The 16,043-nt window shown below is 35.1% G+C and overlaps 3 protein-coding genes across 3 annotated transcripts; all 3 read right to left on the bottom strand.

The window, feature by feature from the left end:
- Positions 1-16: 16 nt before the first annotated feature.
- On the bottom strand, positions 17-2,197 carry LOC145570206 (uncharacterized). Its single transcript, XM_081629234.1, has 3 exons — positions 1,644-2,197; positions 819-941; positions 17-289 (listed from the first exon to the last, which is right to left on the bottom strand). Exons 1-2 carry the CDS (start codon positions 2,038-2,040, stop codon positions 850-852), a joined length of 489 nt encoding a protein of 162 aa, XP_081485360.1. The 5' UTR covers positions 2,041-2,197; the 3' UTR covers positions 17-289; positions 819-849.
- A 2,550-nt stretch (positions 2,198-4,747) lies between these two features.
- LOC145570763 (PKS-NRPS hybrid synthetase cheA-like) lies at positions 4,748-7,941 on the bottom strand. The gene is made up of 5 exons (XM_081629907.1): positions 7,903-7,941; positions 6,014-7,278; positions 5,277-5,923; positions 5,140-5,202; positions 4,748-4,782 (listed from the first exon to the last, which is right to left on the bottom strand). The coding sequence occupies exons 1-5, from the start codon at positions 7,939-7,941 to the stop codon at positions 4,748-4,750; spliced, it is 2,049 nt and encodes a 682-aa protein (XP_081486033.1).
- Positions 7,942-9,596: 1,655 nt separating this feature from the next.
- LOC145570204 (vacuolar protein-sorting-associated protein 11 homolog) lies at positions 9,597-15,738 on the bottom strand. The gene is made up of 5 exons (XM_081629232.1): positions 15,297-15,738; positions 13,300-13,479; positions 12,819-13,139; positions 10,973-12,721; positions 9,597-10,427 (listed from the first exon to the last, which is right to left on the bottom strand). Exons 1-5 carry the CDS (start codon positions 15,516-15,518, stop codon positions 10,059-10,061), a joined length of 2,841 nt encoding a protein of 946 aa, XP_081485358.1. The 5' UTR covers positions 15,519-15,738; the 3' UTR covers positions 9,597-10,058.
- Between the last annotated feature and the right edge of the window lie 305 nt (positions 15,739-16,043).

Genomic DNA, 16,043 nt, shown 5'->3' with positions numbered 1-16,043 from the left:
TTCACAAGGTTGAATCTTGTTTTTTACACTAAAGTTACATTCAACAGCTCTAAACCACATACAAAGAACATACAGCCGATACAGGTCTCTTTCTGTCTGCGTAACTGGTTGTTGATTTTCACCTTGATAAAATCCGGTCTCTGCAGCTGATGTCTAAGAGCAATCAGACTGCTTCCTTGTCGCCTCCTTTCTGCTGTGCAACCATGTATCAAAACTCTCAATCCCCGATAGATCAGTCAAGTACTCAAGTTCCCAACTTTCCCACGAATAATATACAGCAGGTGGAAGCCTGCAATCACAATTAAAGTTCAAAATTCTGGGTTCCTTCACATCTAAACTAACAAATATGAATAATTAAATTATTGACATCTAATATGACTAATTAAATTCTTGATATCTGAAAAGGTAAGGTAGTAAACAAGGGTTGAATTTCCAGCTAAACATTGAGCATATGACTGACAAGAAATACCATCTATCAGGATTATCACTAACAAATTTTAAGAGTTTCGCATTGACAACCACATCCAAACATCTATAGCATCTATTTCATCAAAAGTCGGGAAGAGATGAAGATTTAGATACAATGCGGTGACCAGAAACAAAAGGATAAATGATCTCTATTACTATTTAAAAAGGCAAAAAATGTCTAAGTTATTTGTGCGATGCAACGTAATGCCCAAGTAATGATCATGGAATTTATTGACACTCAAACAGTGCTCTAAGTTATCTTCTTTTTGCTCCACCAATTTGCGCAACAATCCACAGAGAGAATAACATGGACTAAGATCATTACTTTAAGGTGATAGCCCAAAACTAACCTTGGATACAATTTTCTGCTAAAGAGCAGATTCACCCTTCCTCGTCCTCAAATCGTGATGCATGCTTAGATGCCGTCTTGCAGCTCTTGCCCGTCTCTCCCTCAAATGAAGAATGGGATGCCCCTGCAATTAAGTTTTCTCATAAGTCTTTCATGTGCCAGAAAGCCCAAATTATATAAAGCTCGCAACCACGAAATCTACTATGCATATGTAATACTCTACACAACCATAAGGTGGGGGGTACACAGAGGTAGGGATTAGCCATTCACACATTCCTTATCAATAGCAAATACAACTCCTATCCCCAACAACTCCCAAATCCCGGATTTTCAAAAGGGTTCTTTTCTCCAATTACCACAATAATTGCGACAATGGCATTGTCCAAACCCCTCGAAATCAAGGATTATAATCACATCCTTCCTATTCTCCTCGCCATTCAAGCATAAAACAGTCAATCATTATGATTTCTATCTTCAGAATAGTAACAAACGTTTTCAAACATCTCAAAATAGTTACTTGTAGTAACTTAGTATACAAGCAGCTATCCTTTCTCAATCAGACACTCCTACCAATCCTAGAGGTATTATACATGCATCGGTCCACTTTCGTCTCGAAAAGCAATCATCTTTGTCATTCCTCAAATGAACCAAATGACATAAAGTATGATTATCATTATCAATCCATCATTTTAATTTCATATTTCAAACTCCATGTTATATCATCAATAATAATTCAATAAACATATAAGAACAAATACCATCAATCAACACATAAACATATAATTAAATCATCATGAATGTAAAATTAGCAGATAAGATGAATCACCTTCAAAGAAATGAGCAGAAGAAGGCCACCCACGATTCGAAGAGAGAGAAAAACCCTTATTACCACCCTTAATCACAGCCGTAGCAGCAGCAGAATTATGCACCAATTTCCCAATAACATTCGCAAGACCTTGAGCTTTACTCTTAGGTGGGACCCAATAAGAAGCCCCAGGAACAAGAGAAATCCAATCAGGTTGAGATTTCTTCATAATAATCTTATGAATTGCATCTTCTAGATTCTTCATCGCAACCTTCTCCACCTCTTCCGCCGCCATATTTTCGCCGGAAAACACCTCCGCCGAGTTAGACCGGTGCCGGAAATTGACGAAACGGGTGGTAGTTGCGGAGGTGAGAGAATTGGGGAATCGAGTTAGGGTTTGTGAAAGAGATCGAGCCATTTTTGATTGGAAATTGAATTGATTTAATTGGGTTGATTGATTGTAGATGGGTTGGGAATTGAATCTTGAAGATGAAAAAGAAGCTAAACCCAGCCACCTACAAAAAGGAAACAAGGAAGACGAAGGAAGAAGAAACCAGAAAAATTAAAGAGAGGATAAATTATAAAAATGGAAATTGGAAAATTTGAGGGTTCGCAAGTACTAAATACAATACAAAATAACTTAAATGCAGAAATAATTTAATGATATCAAATCATAAAAAGACTAAAATACCCTTTTTCCAAAAATAAAAAACTAACTTTCATTTTGACGTTAGTTTTTCCAATTCATTTTCATTCACCATTTCTACCTCTTTAATCCCTAATCCCTCAACAAATGAATCAATTTTAGCCATAGAGACAAAGAATTCATTTGCTATTCAACAACCATCCGGTCTAAGGTTTGTTTTTTGTTTAATTTTTTCTTGAATTGTTGTAATTTTTCTCATAAAATGGTTTAATTGTTCTTAATAAATAGTTGCTCCATTGATTTCGTTTTTCACAAACTCAATTTCCTTGGATTTGAATGTTTAAAGCAACGCATCAACAATAACCCATCAATCATATATTCATATCACTTAAGATAAACAATTGTGCATCCATAAACTTGTGAAATTGAAATCAAAAAAAGTTTTGGGTATGTGTTCGTCGGCTAACAAATGGGTATTCTTTCTTTTTATTTTTTTCCTATTTTTTTGATGATTATATGAATGTTGTTTATGGGTTGGATTTAGGGGCTAATTAATGACTTATTGTGGTCTAATTTGGCCGGTTTTGAATACAATTTTGGGGTTAGGGTCTCCATTATTATGCTCAGTTTCTAGGATATGATGTTTGATTAATCCCATCTTTAATGGGAATGATGGAATTCGGATTAATTATGTATGCGGTTTACTTCGGATTAATTCGGATTAATTTTGGATGCGGTTAGAGACAAGGTTTACTTTCTTTAAATTCTGCTCATAGCCCTGCTGTGTACTCCTTTGGTAGAAATTGAATTTGAATTCAGGTTGTGTTGTTGTATTTTATGGAGTATTAGCATGCCTATTTTTTAAAAAAGTTTTGAAGCATGTTACCCATGTTTTTGCTAATCGGGGTGTTTAGGTATATGAAGAACTGTACATATTACATTTTTTGTATCAAATATTGTATGAGTATGATTAATGTTCATAAAATTGTGCCCGGAAATAAGTATTACATACGTCACCATTGCTATAATATTAATCTAGGAGTTGGTCTTGACTGATAAAGTTTGGCAGCAATTTTGAGCGTCTGAGTATCAAAGTACAAGTGTATTATAACATGTTTCTGTTACATTTACATATGTATATCAGTGTCTGTTCTAAGAGGAGTAATTATTTCATAATTGGCCCAACTCTATATTATTAAACCAAGATATAAAACCTGAAGAATCTTTCAACAAATACAATCACATTAAATTAGTGTATTGCTAATTTATCTACCACACTGATATATACAATGTGATATTTTATCTTCTTACCAACCTAGCAAGCTTTGCTATAGCTTAGAGTGGTCCTACTACCTCTTAGCTTGGTGGTGGTGGTTTAACTATCTTACTACTATAACTTAGAGTTTACTAGTTTAATTTGCATGCAAATCATCACAGTCTTCAATCGATTGATCACTTTTTTAAATGGTTGTATTGGTTAATACTCAAAGTAGTTGAAATGAGAATCAAGTTAGATGAAAAATAATGTATTATTTATATTTTTTGCATAATTACTCAATTACTACGAATTATAATAACTTTTTTATTATTATAATTATTTAATTATTATTATTATTATTTTTTTATTTTTTTTTCGTAGATGTCACAGGGTTGTAAAGGTGGAGGTTCAAAAAGTAAGAGATTAAAAGAGAGTTCTAATATCAATGAGGATATTCCTATTCCACGATTACGTCCTACAGTATCCAATAGGGCTAAGCGTGTTAAGACCAACAAACTCTCAATCGGTACACAAAGTCCTAAATTTAGACCTGAATACATTGCACAAGATAAAGGGGAGCAAGAATATTTGGATTCCTTTAATTGACGATATAAATCAAGTTGATCCTTGAATATAGTTGAAGCCCATCGTTGCACATCAGAGCTGCCATTATGGATGTTAGAGGAAAAAATAGGTGGTAAAGGAATATTTGGTGGCATGTGGAGAGAAATATAATGATTACTCCATACGTAAGCTAAATTGATGTATATAGATGGCGGTTGATCAACCAATCGAGTCTCCAATGGTAAGAATGTAACAGATTGATTTTTTGACCAACTAGTCACAATTCTTTGATGTCTAGTAGAGACTACCATGCTCAAACCTAGTGTATCATACCAATTCTGAAACGGAGCCGGACACTTGTCACAATTTACCACATCAAGCATTCTATTATACTCTTGAATACTTCCCAATGCTTCCCTATCTCTATATAACTCCACATGCTTGGTTAACTCATCTTGTAAATCACGCCGCACATCAAGCCATTTATTTTCGTCACCATACTCAAAAGTGGCAATTGCTCGAAAACCACAGTGTCCATCACCACGCACATTTATATGTCCTTCAACATAAGGCAATATGAATTCGGGTAATTGACAAGGCCATGGAAATGAATATCTAGTTGACTTTGTTGTTTTTTTTTGCCCTTCATATAACATATTAAATCAGAATTTTTGATTTGTTAACAACACGAACTATTATTAATAAAAGTAAAATAACAGTCAATACCTTTTGATTTCTTTTGGGAGGTTGGTACATGTCCGGTACAACTTTCTTTTGCACTCTTTTCCTTATTTGGTTCTATATATTATAAATTATAATTATTTTTGAGATAACTAAATAATACCTTAATCAAATATAGACCATTAAAAATGTACCTTTTGATTTATTTTGGAAAGTTGGTACATGTTCAGTATGACTTTCTTTTGCACTTTTTTTCTTCTTCGGCTCTGTATATATTTTATAATTAAATTATAATTATATATATATATAAGATAACTAATAATGCACTACATAATTAATCAAATTTATACAATAAAAAAAAAATATACCTTTTGATTTTTTGTCAGCATCTTGTTTAGAATCTTTATTCAAATTCTGTTTTTTCTTCGATCCTGCATATAAGTACATACATTAGAATTAAAGAAAAATATGTTTGACACCGTGACAATAAAGTTGTTAAGTTCACCTTTAGTAGCATTCTTCTCGGAATGCTCCCAACCAGATTTATCCCTCTTTGTTGGATTATGTTTTGAACGACCTTTGTGGGGACGATGTATTGGCTGCTTCAAATTGGTAGATTCAGGAAACAATATATTATACATTGCATTTGCAAAAAAGTATTGTTGATCAGGAGGGTATTGTTTCATCATTGCTACTAATTCGTCTATTCGTTGTAAAGATGTTTGTCGTAAACCCTCTTTCTCCTGAAAATTCCGTCCCTCCATGTCCAAAGTCTTCCAGAATATATGGACATCTAACAAATCAATTGGAGTATACGTATTCATTAATTCACACATTTCATGGGCACACGGTAAACCATAACTGTTCCTCATTTCACAACCACAAGCCTCGGCATTTGTACCTATTTTCTTGCATCTATCATTGTATTCGTTTTTTAATAACGAGATAGCATGATGAGATACCTTACACTTAAGACGACTAAATAACTGATATCTAGTGATGTGCAGACTTTTTGTACGAGATTTTTCCATTTCAGCTTTGATTTCATTAAGTTGCATCTCCACTAAATCATGAATTCTTGGAAATATCACATGAAAAGCTCCGGCAGCCGTTCCTAACCAATTCTTCAATTGAGAGTGTGCGCTCTCCACCCTACAAAAATATATTATGACAATTATATCGTAAAATATAAATCTGCAGCATTATAATAATCATATACTATAATTGTATCATAAAATTTACCTATTTGTCGTACGAGCCCCAAAATGAAGAATTGTTTTGGTCCAAGCGGATACGAATCTCTTTTTATAAGGATCTAGCCATATTTTGTGAACATAATCAACTACTGTCGATAAATTAGGACTCCATGCACATACCATTTCAGCAACAGCCACATTGTATTCTTCCTCTGTTAAAGAATCGACTATTTTTTTCCACCTAATTGAAAAAGCTTTTGCATATATTTTATTACCCGTTACATCTGTTACATATCTCTCCACGTCTTTAGCGATATGCCTCTTACAGAGTAAATGTGCAGAAGATGGAAATACATATTTGACAGCATTCATAAGTGCCCACTCTCTATCTGTGACAACTACTCCGGGGTTATTCTCAGAGCCAAATAATTCTTTCACCCTTTGCATCGCCCATAAGAAACTTGTAGTTTTTTCATTTCTCATGAAACCAAATGCAACATGAAAGTTTTGTCCCGTTGAAGATACTCCAATCACCTCTAACAATGGCACATCGTACATGTTTGTTCGATACGTTACATCTATTAGAATAACATGAGGGAACAATCGAAGCAGATCAACTGCTTTCGGATGTGCAAATAAGACATCCCCAACAGCGTTAGTCCCATCCTCTTTTCTATGCCATTGATAATACCCATAGTCCTTCAATAACTTAAAAAAATATTGCGTAAGAGATAAATCACCCATTTGTTTTCTTTTGATTTTTTGTAATGCATTATCGATGTGTCTCCTTCCACTTACATTTTTGGGGTTTTCTAATTGTATTTGTTTTAACATTTGTTTTGGCTTCATGTTGCTTCGTTTAAAATGAGCAACCTTCTCAAATTCTTCTGTACTCAATTTTGCAGCCGATGTATGCCATTGCTTATATTTACCTAACGTGTGGTTATGTTTACTTTTATTCACATCAACTAATAATTTCCATTTACCCCCAACTTGCTCAGCTCCAAGAAGTTCAAAGGGACAACAATTCCTTTTTGTACTAGTGTTGTATCTAGGTTTGAATTTTTTGTCGGGTGAAGGAACATTATACCTATAGGGTCCACTTCTTTCACATCCAATATAAACTCGTCCAAATCCCAATCCATTCCCTCTACGAGAAGTTTTGATAGCAAAATACATATCATTATTTTTGCCGACTTCTTTCACCCAAACTAAAAATTCTTGGCGATTATTAAATAATGTGTCCGTCATAAAAAGATAGCCAACATCAGGATAATTCTCAATGTTCTCATCAGGTTTAAAATGATAATCCTGTCCATAGTTTTGACAAAAATCATCTCAATTAAACATCACTTAGAAGAATATTATTCTTATCTATTAAAATAATGATTAAGAATAAAAACAATTTTTAAACAAGTGCAAAAGTTAATGATAATAACAATAATAATAATAAAATTAATAATAATAATAATTAAGCCCTAAAAATTAGAACCCCGAAAATCATATCCGGGGGTCGACAATAACCCCCGGAAATCAAACTCGGGGAGAATAGTTAACCCCCGAAAATCATATCCGGGGGACATTGTCGACCCCCGAAAAATTTTTTCGGGGGGTTATGTCGATCCCGGAAATTATATCCGGGGGTTATAATCTATCCCCGGAAATCAACTTCGGGGGTTAATGTCGACCCCCGGAAATCATATCCGAAGGTTATTGTCGACCCTCGGCTATGATTTCCGGGGGTTGTTGTCGACCCCCGGCTATGATTTCCGGGGGTAATTGTCGACCCCCGGATATGATTTCCGGGGTCATTGTTGATCCCTAAACTCATATTGTTGATGTTCAGTGCAAGATGAAAATTTTAACTTGTTTGATTGTTCATCGATAAATTAGATTTTGCGGAAAAAAAAAAGTTACAGCACATAATATTCATACCTCAAAAAAATCGTCATAGTGCACTTTGTTATTGTCCATGAGATTGTATATTATTGAATATTAGATAGGATGAAAGGATGTTGAAATATGTTTGTAAATTAAACAGTACGGATGATTATATAAGTGGGAGTGTAAAAGATCAAATTATAATAAGGGCAAAATTAGAATAAAACTTTTTTAAAAAATTAATTTACTCTGCATTTAGGAAAAACTAATCCTGCATTTAGTACCCCAGTATTTATAGAAAGTGGATAGAGAACGTGGATTAGCTGGTAACCCAGATTTGTGAGGGAGATAATTTATTTAAAAAATAATTATAATTTTTTTTATAAAAAAATTCAATCTTAAATTAGTCGTTCGATTTGACTTATCATCATTATCGATATCAAAGTTTATTAATTTTGGCAGTGATTTTTCAATTATACTCCGGATATATTGTCTACTTCTTCTAATGCGGAAAAAATGTTTATTTTTTGAATAAATACGTAGTCATGTATGTTGTAATATTTGTAAAAAATTTTAAAAAGTAAATGTTATAAAATGTCAGGATAAAGATTGATTGCAAAGTCGACTACTCATTCATAAAACTATGGCCAAACTTTAGTACGAGTAATATGTTGTTTAAACGTGGATTTTTTAAGTTTTAATTTTATATACCCCGTACTACGTACTTTTATCAATGTATAATAAGGTTTCATGTTGTCAAAGTATACTCTTGAACAAGGGAAACTATCAATAAGCAAATGAAACAATGAATTCGAGACAAATGAAGAACTTTTAGAATTTGTTTCCAAAAAAAAAAAAAAAAAAAGAAAAGAAAAAAAAACAAACAAACAAACTTTTACAAGTTTTAGATTGGTATGGATGAAATAATCCATGATTGTAGGTAGCATCTCACACAGTGTAAAAAGGTGCATGGTCTATGGTTGTGAAATTATGTTAATATTTAATGTTCATGATAGAATAAGTATGGATTTGATAATGACTAGATTTGATTCTTATAATTGAGGATAGATTGGTTTTATTATCTGTTAAAAAAGACCATTGGCATTGCAACTTGCAATACAGATGGACAATGATAGCATGTTGTAACTGTAACTTTGCAAATGGCAACAAATTGAATGCAGGCAGTAACTCAGCAAGGATTAAGGAGGAAAATTCACCACTCCAATGTGGCATGGGTCAAAAGAACCAGTACATACAGTTTCAGTTGATGCAGACCTTCCCATTAGATCCCTCGACCACTGCACTAAGATTGAAGATGTGGATTCTGTCTCGATAGAGCTGGCCAATCCTGATGCGGATGAGCTTCTGAATAGAATTTGCTGCAGAGAAGAGACATTGGTCCAAAGAGTGAATTTAGGGAGAGAAGGAGAATAGGAGATAGAGCATGAAAGGAAAGAGTATACAGGAGCCAAAGCAATTGACAGTAGAAGGGTGCAATAGTAGGCTTAATGTGAAAGATCAATGCAATCGAGCTATTCTGAGTCAACAAACCTGTATCTCACTGATTCAAATCATCAAAGCAACAGGCTTTGCGAATTATTGTCATTTTACGACAATGAAGCATTTATTTATCTAAGATGGAACAAAAGTATGAGATACAAAAACATTTTTTTCCCTCTGAAGCAGCAACTGGGAATCATCTGTTATAATAATAGTGGTACGTAAAAAGAAAAAAATAATCAGGAAAATGAACAGAGTGAACAATATAATACATACACTGAGCAAGAAGCATCATCAGGGAATCAGATCTTCCTTTTATGTTTATACAAAAATTCCTCAGTTTTCAGCCTCATCTACAGTGAGAAAATTCTAAGATGGAGCTGCTACCTACAATTATTTCAAAACTTGCGCAAATATATAAACATCTCAAATACCAATCAAAATGTTCCCGAGTAGGATCCTTCACAAAACCAAACAATCATCATGCAACCGGTGAGGAGCATTTTAGATAATGCATTATAAATGCAGTAACTCCTAGATAATCTGGGTCAAGATGTTGGCCAACTAAGATAATAACAACTTTGGCCCCAGATCCAGACTTGTTACTGCCACACAGTCTAGCACTCGTCAATATAATCAGTAATCCACTGATACGGGATAATTAGTTGGGAACATAAGAAACTTGGACAAATACTTAGATAATTAGACCCTCAAAAGCCACTGTCGGAAGAAGAATCTTCATTGGGTTTTGTCTTGCTGATTATTCCTTTTCCAAAATAATCAGCAATAACAGAGAATCCATCTTTGGAGTTCCTAACTTTCTGAAAGAATTGATCTTGGTCTTTTGAGTTCTGTTCCAAGCTTCTCTTCATTTCCAGCACAGACATGTATTCGGGAGCACACTCGGGACACTCCTTTTCATTGTCACCAAGGCAACGTAGATGATAAGAGTGCATACACATAAAATGGACTGCTGGAAGATCAAGAGTGAAAGTGCATTTAGTACACTTGCTGAGCTGAAAGATTCTTGCATTTGTCCTCAGATCCTCAATTTCTTTCCTCATTGCTGATGTGTCCTCCTGCAAAATCATAAATCCCACATTGTTCAAATTCTTCTTTCGTGGAACATCAATTACACAATATACTTCGTGTAACACAGCTGACTCAAACATCAAAAAAAAAAAAAAAAAATAGCTTGCTTCAACAATAGGGGGGAAAAAAACACTTCTGAGCATTTTCTACCCTGGAGCAACCATGAACCAAGACCATCAGTGAGTTTTTACCTAAAGAGATACAATTTTGCAATGTTACAAAATATGTCATAGTCTATTGAACAGGAGAGATTCCATATATGACATAAATGCATCTTCATTACTATATCCACATACCACAGCTACATACTGAAAAGAAAAAAAAAAAAAAAAAAAAAAAAACATTTTCGTAACTTAAGGCAGCAGTCTGAAATATTTTTAACTATGAAAATCACACAATTCTACTTTGTTTGGCATAGATTACCAGATCCTACTCAAATAATTATGGTCATGTAACACCCACCATTAAAATTGGTAGGTAAGTACATAACTATTTGCATAAACACAAGGCTAGAAAACTGGCAAAAGCTTACCTGATACTTTTCAACGGCCAGCCTGTCCTCTTCAATCAGCTTCGACTCCTGTTCAAGTTTCCGAGCGATATAATCCTTAATTACAGATAGAGTGAGGCATGGATTCTGGGACAGTGTTTGAAGTACAACAATAGGTGGTAAAATGTCATCCCTCTCAATATATTTCAAGACCTCTTTAACTTCTCTGGAGCAATCTTCTCCAAGTTCACCAAAGTATTTTAATACGTCAGCCCAAAGAGCAGGATCTCCACCCTTACCTGAATCTCCAAGCCTCTTACAGCATGCAATCAACCCCTCGTGGTCATGGGCCTGCATGTAGCAAGCAATCACCTCCTTGTACAGTTTCATTTTCTCATATAGAAACAAAAGCCCTTCTCTAAATGCATTCATTTCACAGAGGATAATAACAAGATCTACATCATAAAGCGGATTTTCCTGGTCAGATGGCCATGCACTTTGAAGCAAACGCAATCCTTTTTCACGTCTTATAGCACGGCCTTTCTCATCGTCACTCAGTGATAGTTTCCCATTTGATGAAGGTTTTGACACTGCCGTAACTCCAGATGATATTGTTTCCTTGTCACCAAGATCTCCATTGAAGCTATACTGTGACATTGAGGGGAAGGTCAAGTCATAGGATAGATACAGTTCCAACAGGGTATTGTGAATTTCCACCTGTGCTGGTGTATCCTTCACTCTATCAGTGTATTTCTCAAGAAAATCCATTAAAGATCGTGGATGATGCACAAAAATATTGAGAAAATCAACAGGAGATGGCAACATGGATAAGGTACCCTTTTTGGCAGGTTTTCCATCCTCAGTACAGAGCTTCAGGAGTATAAGTATGGTCTCCCTCGGTTTGTGCTCTATAAGAATTTTTCCATATTCCTTAACTGTAACCCCAGCTTGGCTAGGATCAAGGCTTGAAATATACTGTAAGGCTTCATCATATCTACCAAGATCTTCCAGTAGAATCTTCAGGTACAACTCATGCCTACCTGCTTTTTTAGCAACATACATCGCATGTTCGTGATAATTAGCAGCACGACAGACTCGTATCACAGTCTCTACATCAAACTTATGCTCCCCACCATCCTCACTTTTAATAAAATAATTCAACTTATCAACATCTTTTAACTTAGTGTAACAATTCAATAAGAGAGTAGTATGATCTTTTGACGCAAGCCCTTTTTCATGTAAATTTTCCAAGTAATTGGTTAGATTGTGGATCCTCTGAGCATCCAGGAATTTCTGTATCACAAATGAAGGTTCAAGGTGACCAATAGTGTGGATGTACTGAGCCATAGCCTCATCATACTCCTGCTTGCTGTATAAGTGATCGCCATATTTTCTAAGGACTTCTGCAGTTGCAGCAGCATCAGCTTGCTGAGTTTGAACAAGATTAATAGCTACAGAATAGAGATTCTTCTTAAAAAGCACATCTAACTTGCTTTCCATATCCTTCTCTCCCACACAAATGGCTGATTTATCAGCCATGATGAGAATTATGTTGCCCCATTCACAGAGCATGTGTGAAACTTCATTAACCGTAGCGCTGTGTGCTATCAAACGGTTCTTCAGGTCATAAATATTAAATGTATTCTTGGTACTTCTTTGATCTGCAATTACACACAAAAGATATCCACGGAACCATCCAAGGAATCTCTTCTCTCCTTCAAATGCCCAGCAAGGACCACGTCCATCATCTTCATAAAAATACACAGCTTCAGGTCGACCAATTATTAGCTCCTGATTACAGTTGAATTTTTGGCACAAGTCATTTATCAAATATTTATAATGCATGAGAATTACCTTTCAAATATCAAAGAAATTTAAAGCAGCATACCGAGCGGTCACTCATTGCAACACTTTTTGTATTACACCCAATCTGATCCAAGGTTTGCCTTTTTGCTGGTTGATATTGGAGATTGAACAAGCTAATAGAAGATGGAGTCGCGGCAAATAGAAGAACGTCTGGACCATCATTTCTGAACCCAAGTCCTGTAATAGCAGCATGACCTGCTGAAGCATTTTCCACTCTAAGCGTAAAACGGGTAATTCGCTCACGAGCAATGTCCCCCTTGATGCAGTAGATGCTGCCATTGTCCAATCCAATGGCAATGAGTAAAATTGGTGGCGCTTCCTCTAGAACTAAGAAGGATGTAATCTGCATGAAAAGTTGTGTAAGTATACCGACAGTCAAAGGCAGCAACAGAATCAATTCAGCAATCAAGTAAATGAATATAAAATAGAGTTAACAGCATGAAGTAACGGAAGCACCTACAGGAAGGAAGAAACTGAAAAAAACAAAAGATAGAAGATATTACCTTTGCTTCAGGAAATTGGTTAGTAAATATACGTAATATTTGAACACAATCAGGAACTGATGTGCTCGTGCTTGTACCCTCCATTTGTGTTTTATCAAGGTCAAAAACTTTCAGGCACATAGCTGATGCCTGTGGAGAAATTTGTTCATCTTGGCCAATAGTAAGAAGGTAATTGCGTTGCTGTAAACACAGAATAGATAAAAATTAATTAGCATGAACCCTCAAAGGAAATCATCACCACCACTAATGGAGTAATAGTTACTGTTATCAAGTGGAATTAGCAACCCTAATTCTTTTTGAAGGCAAATACCCACGGGAAATGCACGCCACATTGCCCTTCTACTGCCACTTTCTACTTTCTCAACAATCTCTCTCATAGTTATAAGGATGATGCTGCAACATTTATCTCTTTGACAACCACCGAGAGTTACATTATACTAAGTTAGGCTTAACAGGTTCATAGGGAGGAAGTCTTGAACATAGTATCACAGAGGAAACAATGGGCAGAAGGCTACAACCAATTAATAGCAACACGTCACTGAGAGCAACTTCCTTAACACACTCTCTCTCTCTCTTTCTGTGGGCGCGCGCGGGGGGGTGGGGGGTGTCAAGTTAAACTATTTATTAGACCCCTAAAATTGAACAGAGACCAAACATATATTTGAAAATTTTCTAATCTTCATTAAATCATAAACAAAGTTTCAACACAGTCTGAGTAAAATCAACTCACACAACAGTCCGCTACTTTCATATGAAAAGTATCAATCCTCTCAAAACAATTGGTTGAAGGCATGTTTTCGTAATTCGGTTTTGGAAGTACTTTTATTGCATAATGTAAAACACTAGGCTTTCTATGACACCCAGATGAAACAAAGCCTTAAGCCATATGCCCATGTTAATTGTAGCAATTAGCAAAGACTTGGGTAAGTTATATAGTTTAGCTACGCTTGAGAGCCAGTAGAACATTCACCAAGATAATTTCCAGATGAGATGCTCACATAGTTTTCAAATACACAGATACTGATATGTTATTATTTTCCTGGATTCCAGCAGCACAAATGGCATGGTGGTGCCTGATGCACCTATAAAATTGCAATATCCATCCTGAAACTCTATAAGAATCTACTTGGAAAACATGCTTGTCTTTCACTAATCAAGACTCAAAAGTGATTTCATAAGTTCTAGAAATTCACACTCATCCAGAGCATAAAAAGGGAATGAACTCAACTCTAATTCTCCTCACTCGCCTTGTGATCTTAATAAGACTTCAAGTTATGATATTCATACTCAAATTTCCCAATCCCTTCCCCCGTCCTTTTAAAATTGAGCTTCTTAGGATCATGTTGGCAGTCTACAGAAAGCAAACAAAATGCATCACACATAAATTTTAGGCCCCATTTCCATTATTATACAATATGCACATCACCTATTCTATAAAACTATTAATCATAATACTAACCCACCATTATTGGTTCAACCGACCTTTGCCTAACCCAAATTTGCCAAAATTCCAAGGCATTGCATTTGTTAATACTTGTAGGAATTCATTAAGATTACCATTGGTACCCAATCATCGAAGAGACGGGTTGGCAAGTTGGCATTGCATTACTAGCAACATGAAATCCATGAATTAATGTGACCCAAATAGACCAACCCATATGCCAAAACCATACACTTCAATAGCTACCAAACTCAAAATAAAAAATAAATACATAAATAAACCCAAATCAAATTCAACCCAAATCGATCAATTTCTAGACTATACTGAAGTAAAAACAAAATCCCACATCAAATTCATCCAAAATTTCTAGGGCATCTCAATCCCAATTCCCAAAATTAAAATTCAATAGCTTCTAAACCCAAAAAACAACAAAAGATGATAAGTCAATCACATAGAAAATTCCCAAATTTCTAACTAAAATCAAAGTCAAACAAAACCCCAGATCAAAACCGTCCAAAATGAAGAAAGAAATATAGAGATTGAAGAAAAAAAAAACCTTGAGTTGTTGAAGAAAAAGGACGGAAGAGGAGTGAGCTTGGAAGGCATAATTGAACTTGAAACCTCGATCAAGAATACTAACATTCCCATCATCACATCCAATTGAAACTTTGCCTCTTCCACTTGAACAACACTTGATTTCCCCAGTAATTTCATCAGGTACCTTGAATTTTCCACCGTATTTTTCTTCAAAAAACTCGAATTTCCTCCATTGATACATTGTAATTCGCTTGAATTAGAATGAAGATTAAATCAGAAGCTTAATTTGACTCATGAGATAGAAGAATTGGTTGTATAGTAGTTAAAAAATGTTTGCTTTGGAAAATTTTGGCCACGAAGGAAAGAGAAAGTGAGAGCGTTTGTATTGGAAAGATCTGGCACTAATCGCTGGATTTGCTCTCCTGATGCTTTTTGATGGAAGCAGGTAGCAATTTGACTGTGTAAAATGTGGAAGCCTCATTTTATCTCTTTGATAAACATACTCGTATTTTGTTTATGATGAAGGGTAAAATCGTGCAAAACCGATTGAAATCGCAGTTTTACCCCAAAATCAGGGGTGTCCATAATTTCGGATAAAAATCGAAATTCAATCCAATTCAAACTGAATTATCAATTCGGATCGGATCCAAATTTTAAATCGGATCGGATCATATTGAGTTTTTTTTGAAAATTCGGATTTTCAGATCGGATCGGATTGACCCTAATCGGATCCAATTAAAACCGAAAACCGAAATTTAGATATCAA

Source organism: Chenopodium album, chromosome 12 (genome assembly GCF_948465745.1).
Source record: "Chenopodium album chromosome 12, dcCheAlbu1.1, whole genome shotgun sequence".
NCBI lineage: Eukaryota > Viridiplantae > Streptophyta > Magnoliopsida > Caryophyllales > Amaranthaceae > Chenopodium > Chenopodium album.
This window is presented reverse-complemented; position numbering and strand designations above follow the sequence as displayed.

Bases quoted from the DNA above. Each gene is read 5' to 3' on its own strand.
- LOC145570206 (XM_081629234.1), bottom strand. From the start codon at position 2,040: ATGGCTCGATCTCTTTCACAAACCCTAACTCGATTCCCCAATTCTCTC. The intron at 942-1,643 runs GTGATTCATCTT...ACTTAATTGCAG, and splicing joins TTCTGCTCATTTCTTTGAAG to GGGCATCCCATTCTTCATTT.
- LOC145570763 (XM_081629907.1), bottom strand. From the start codon at position 7,941: ATGGACAATAACAAAGTGCACTATGACGATTTTTTTGAG. The intron at 5,924-6,013 runs GTAAATTTTATG...ATATTTTTGTAG, and splicing joins GGGGCTCGTACGACAAATAG to GGTGGAGAGCGCACACTCTC. The intron at 4,783-5,139 runs GTATATTTTTTT...TATTAATAATAG, and splicing joins TGCTGACAAAAAATCAAAAG to TTCGTGTTGTTAACAAATCA.
- LOC145570204 (XM_081629232.1), bottom strand. From the start codon at position 15,518: ATGTATCAATGGAGGAAATTCGAGTTTTTTGAAGAAAAATACGGTGGA. The intron at 13,140-13,299 runs GTAATATCTTCT...CTTTTCATGCAG, and splicing joins ACCAATTTCCTGAAGCAAAG to ATTACATCCTTCTTAGTTCT. The intron at 12,722-12,818 runs GTATGCTGCTTT...AACTGTAATCAG, and splicing joins TTGCAATGAGTGACCGCTCG to GAGCTAATAATTGGTCGACC.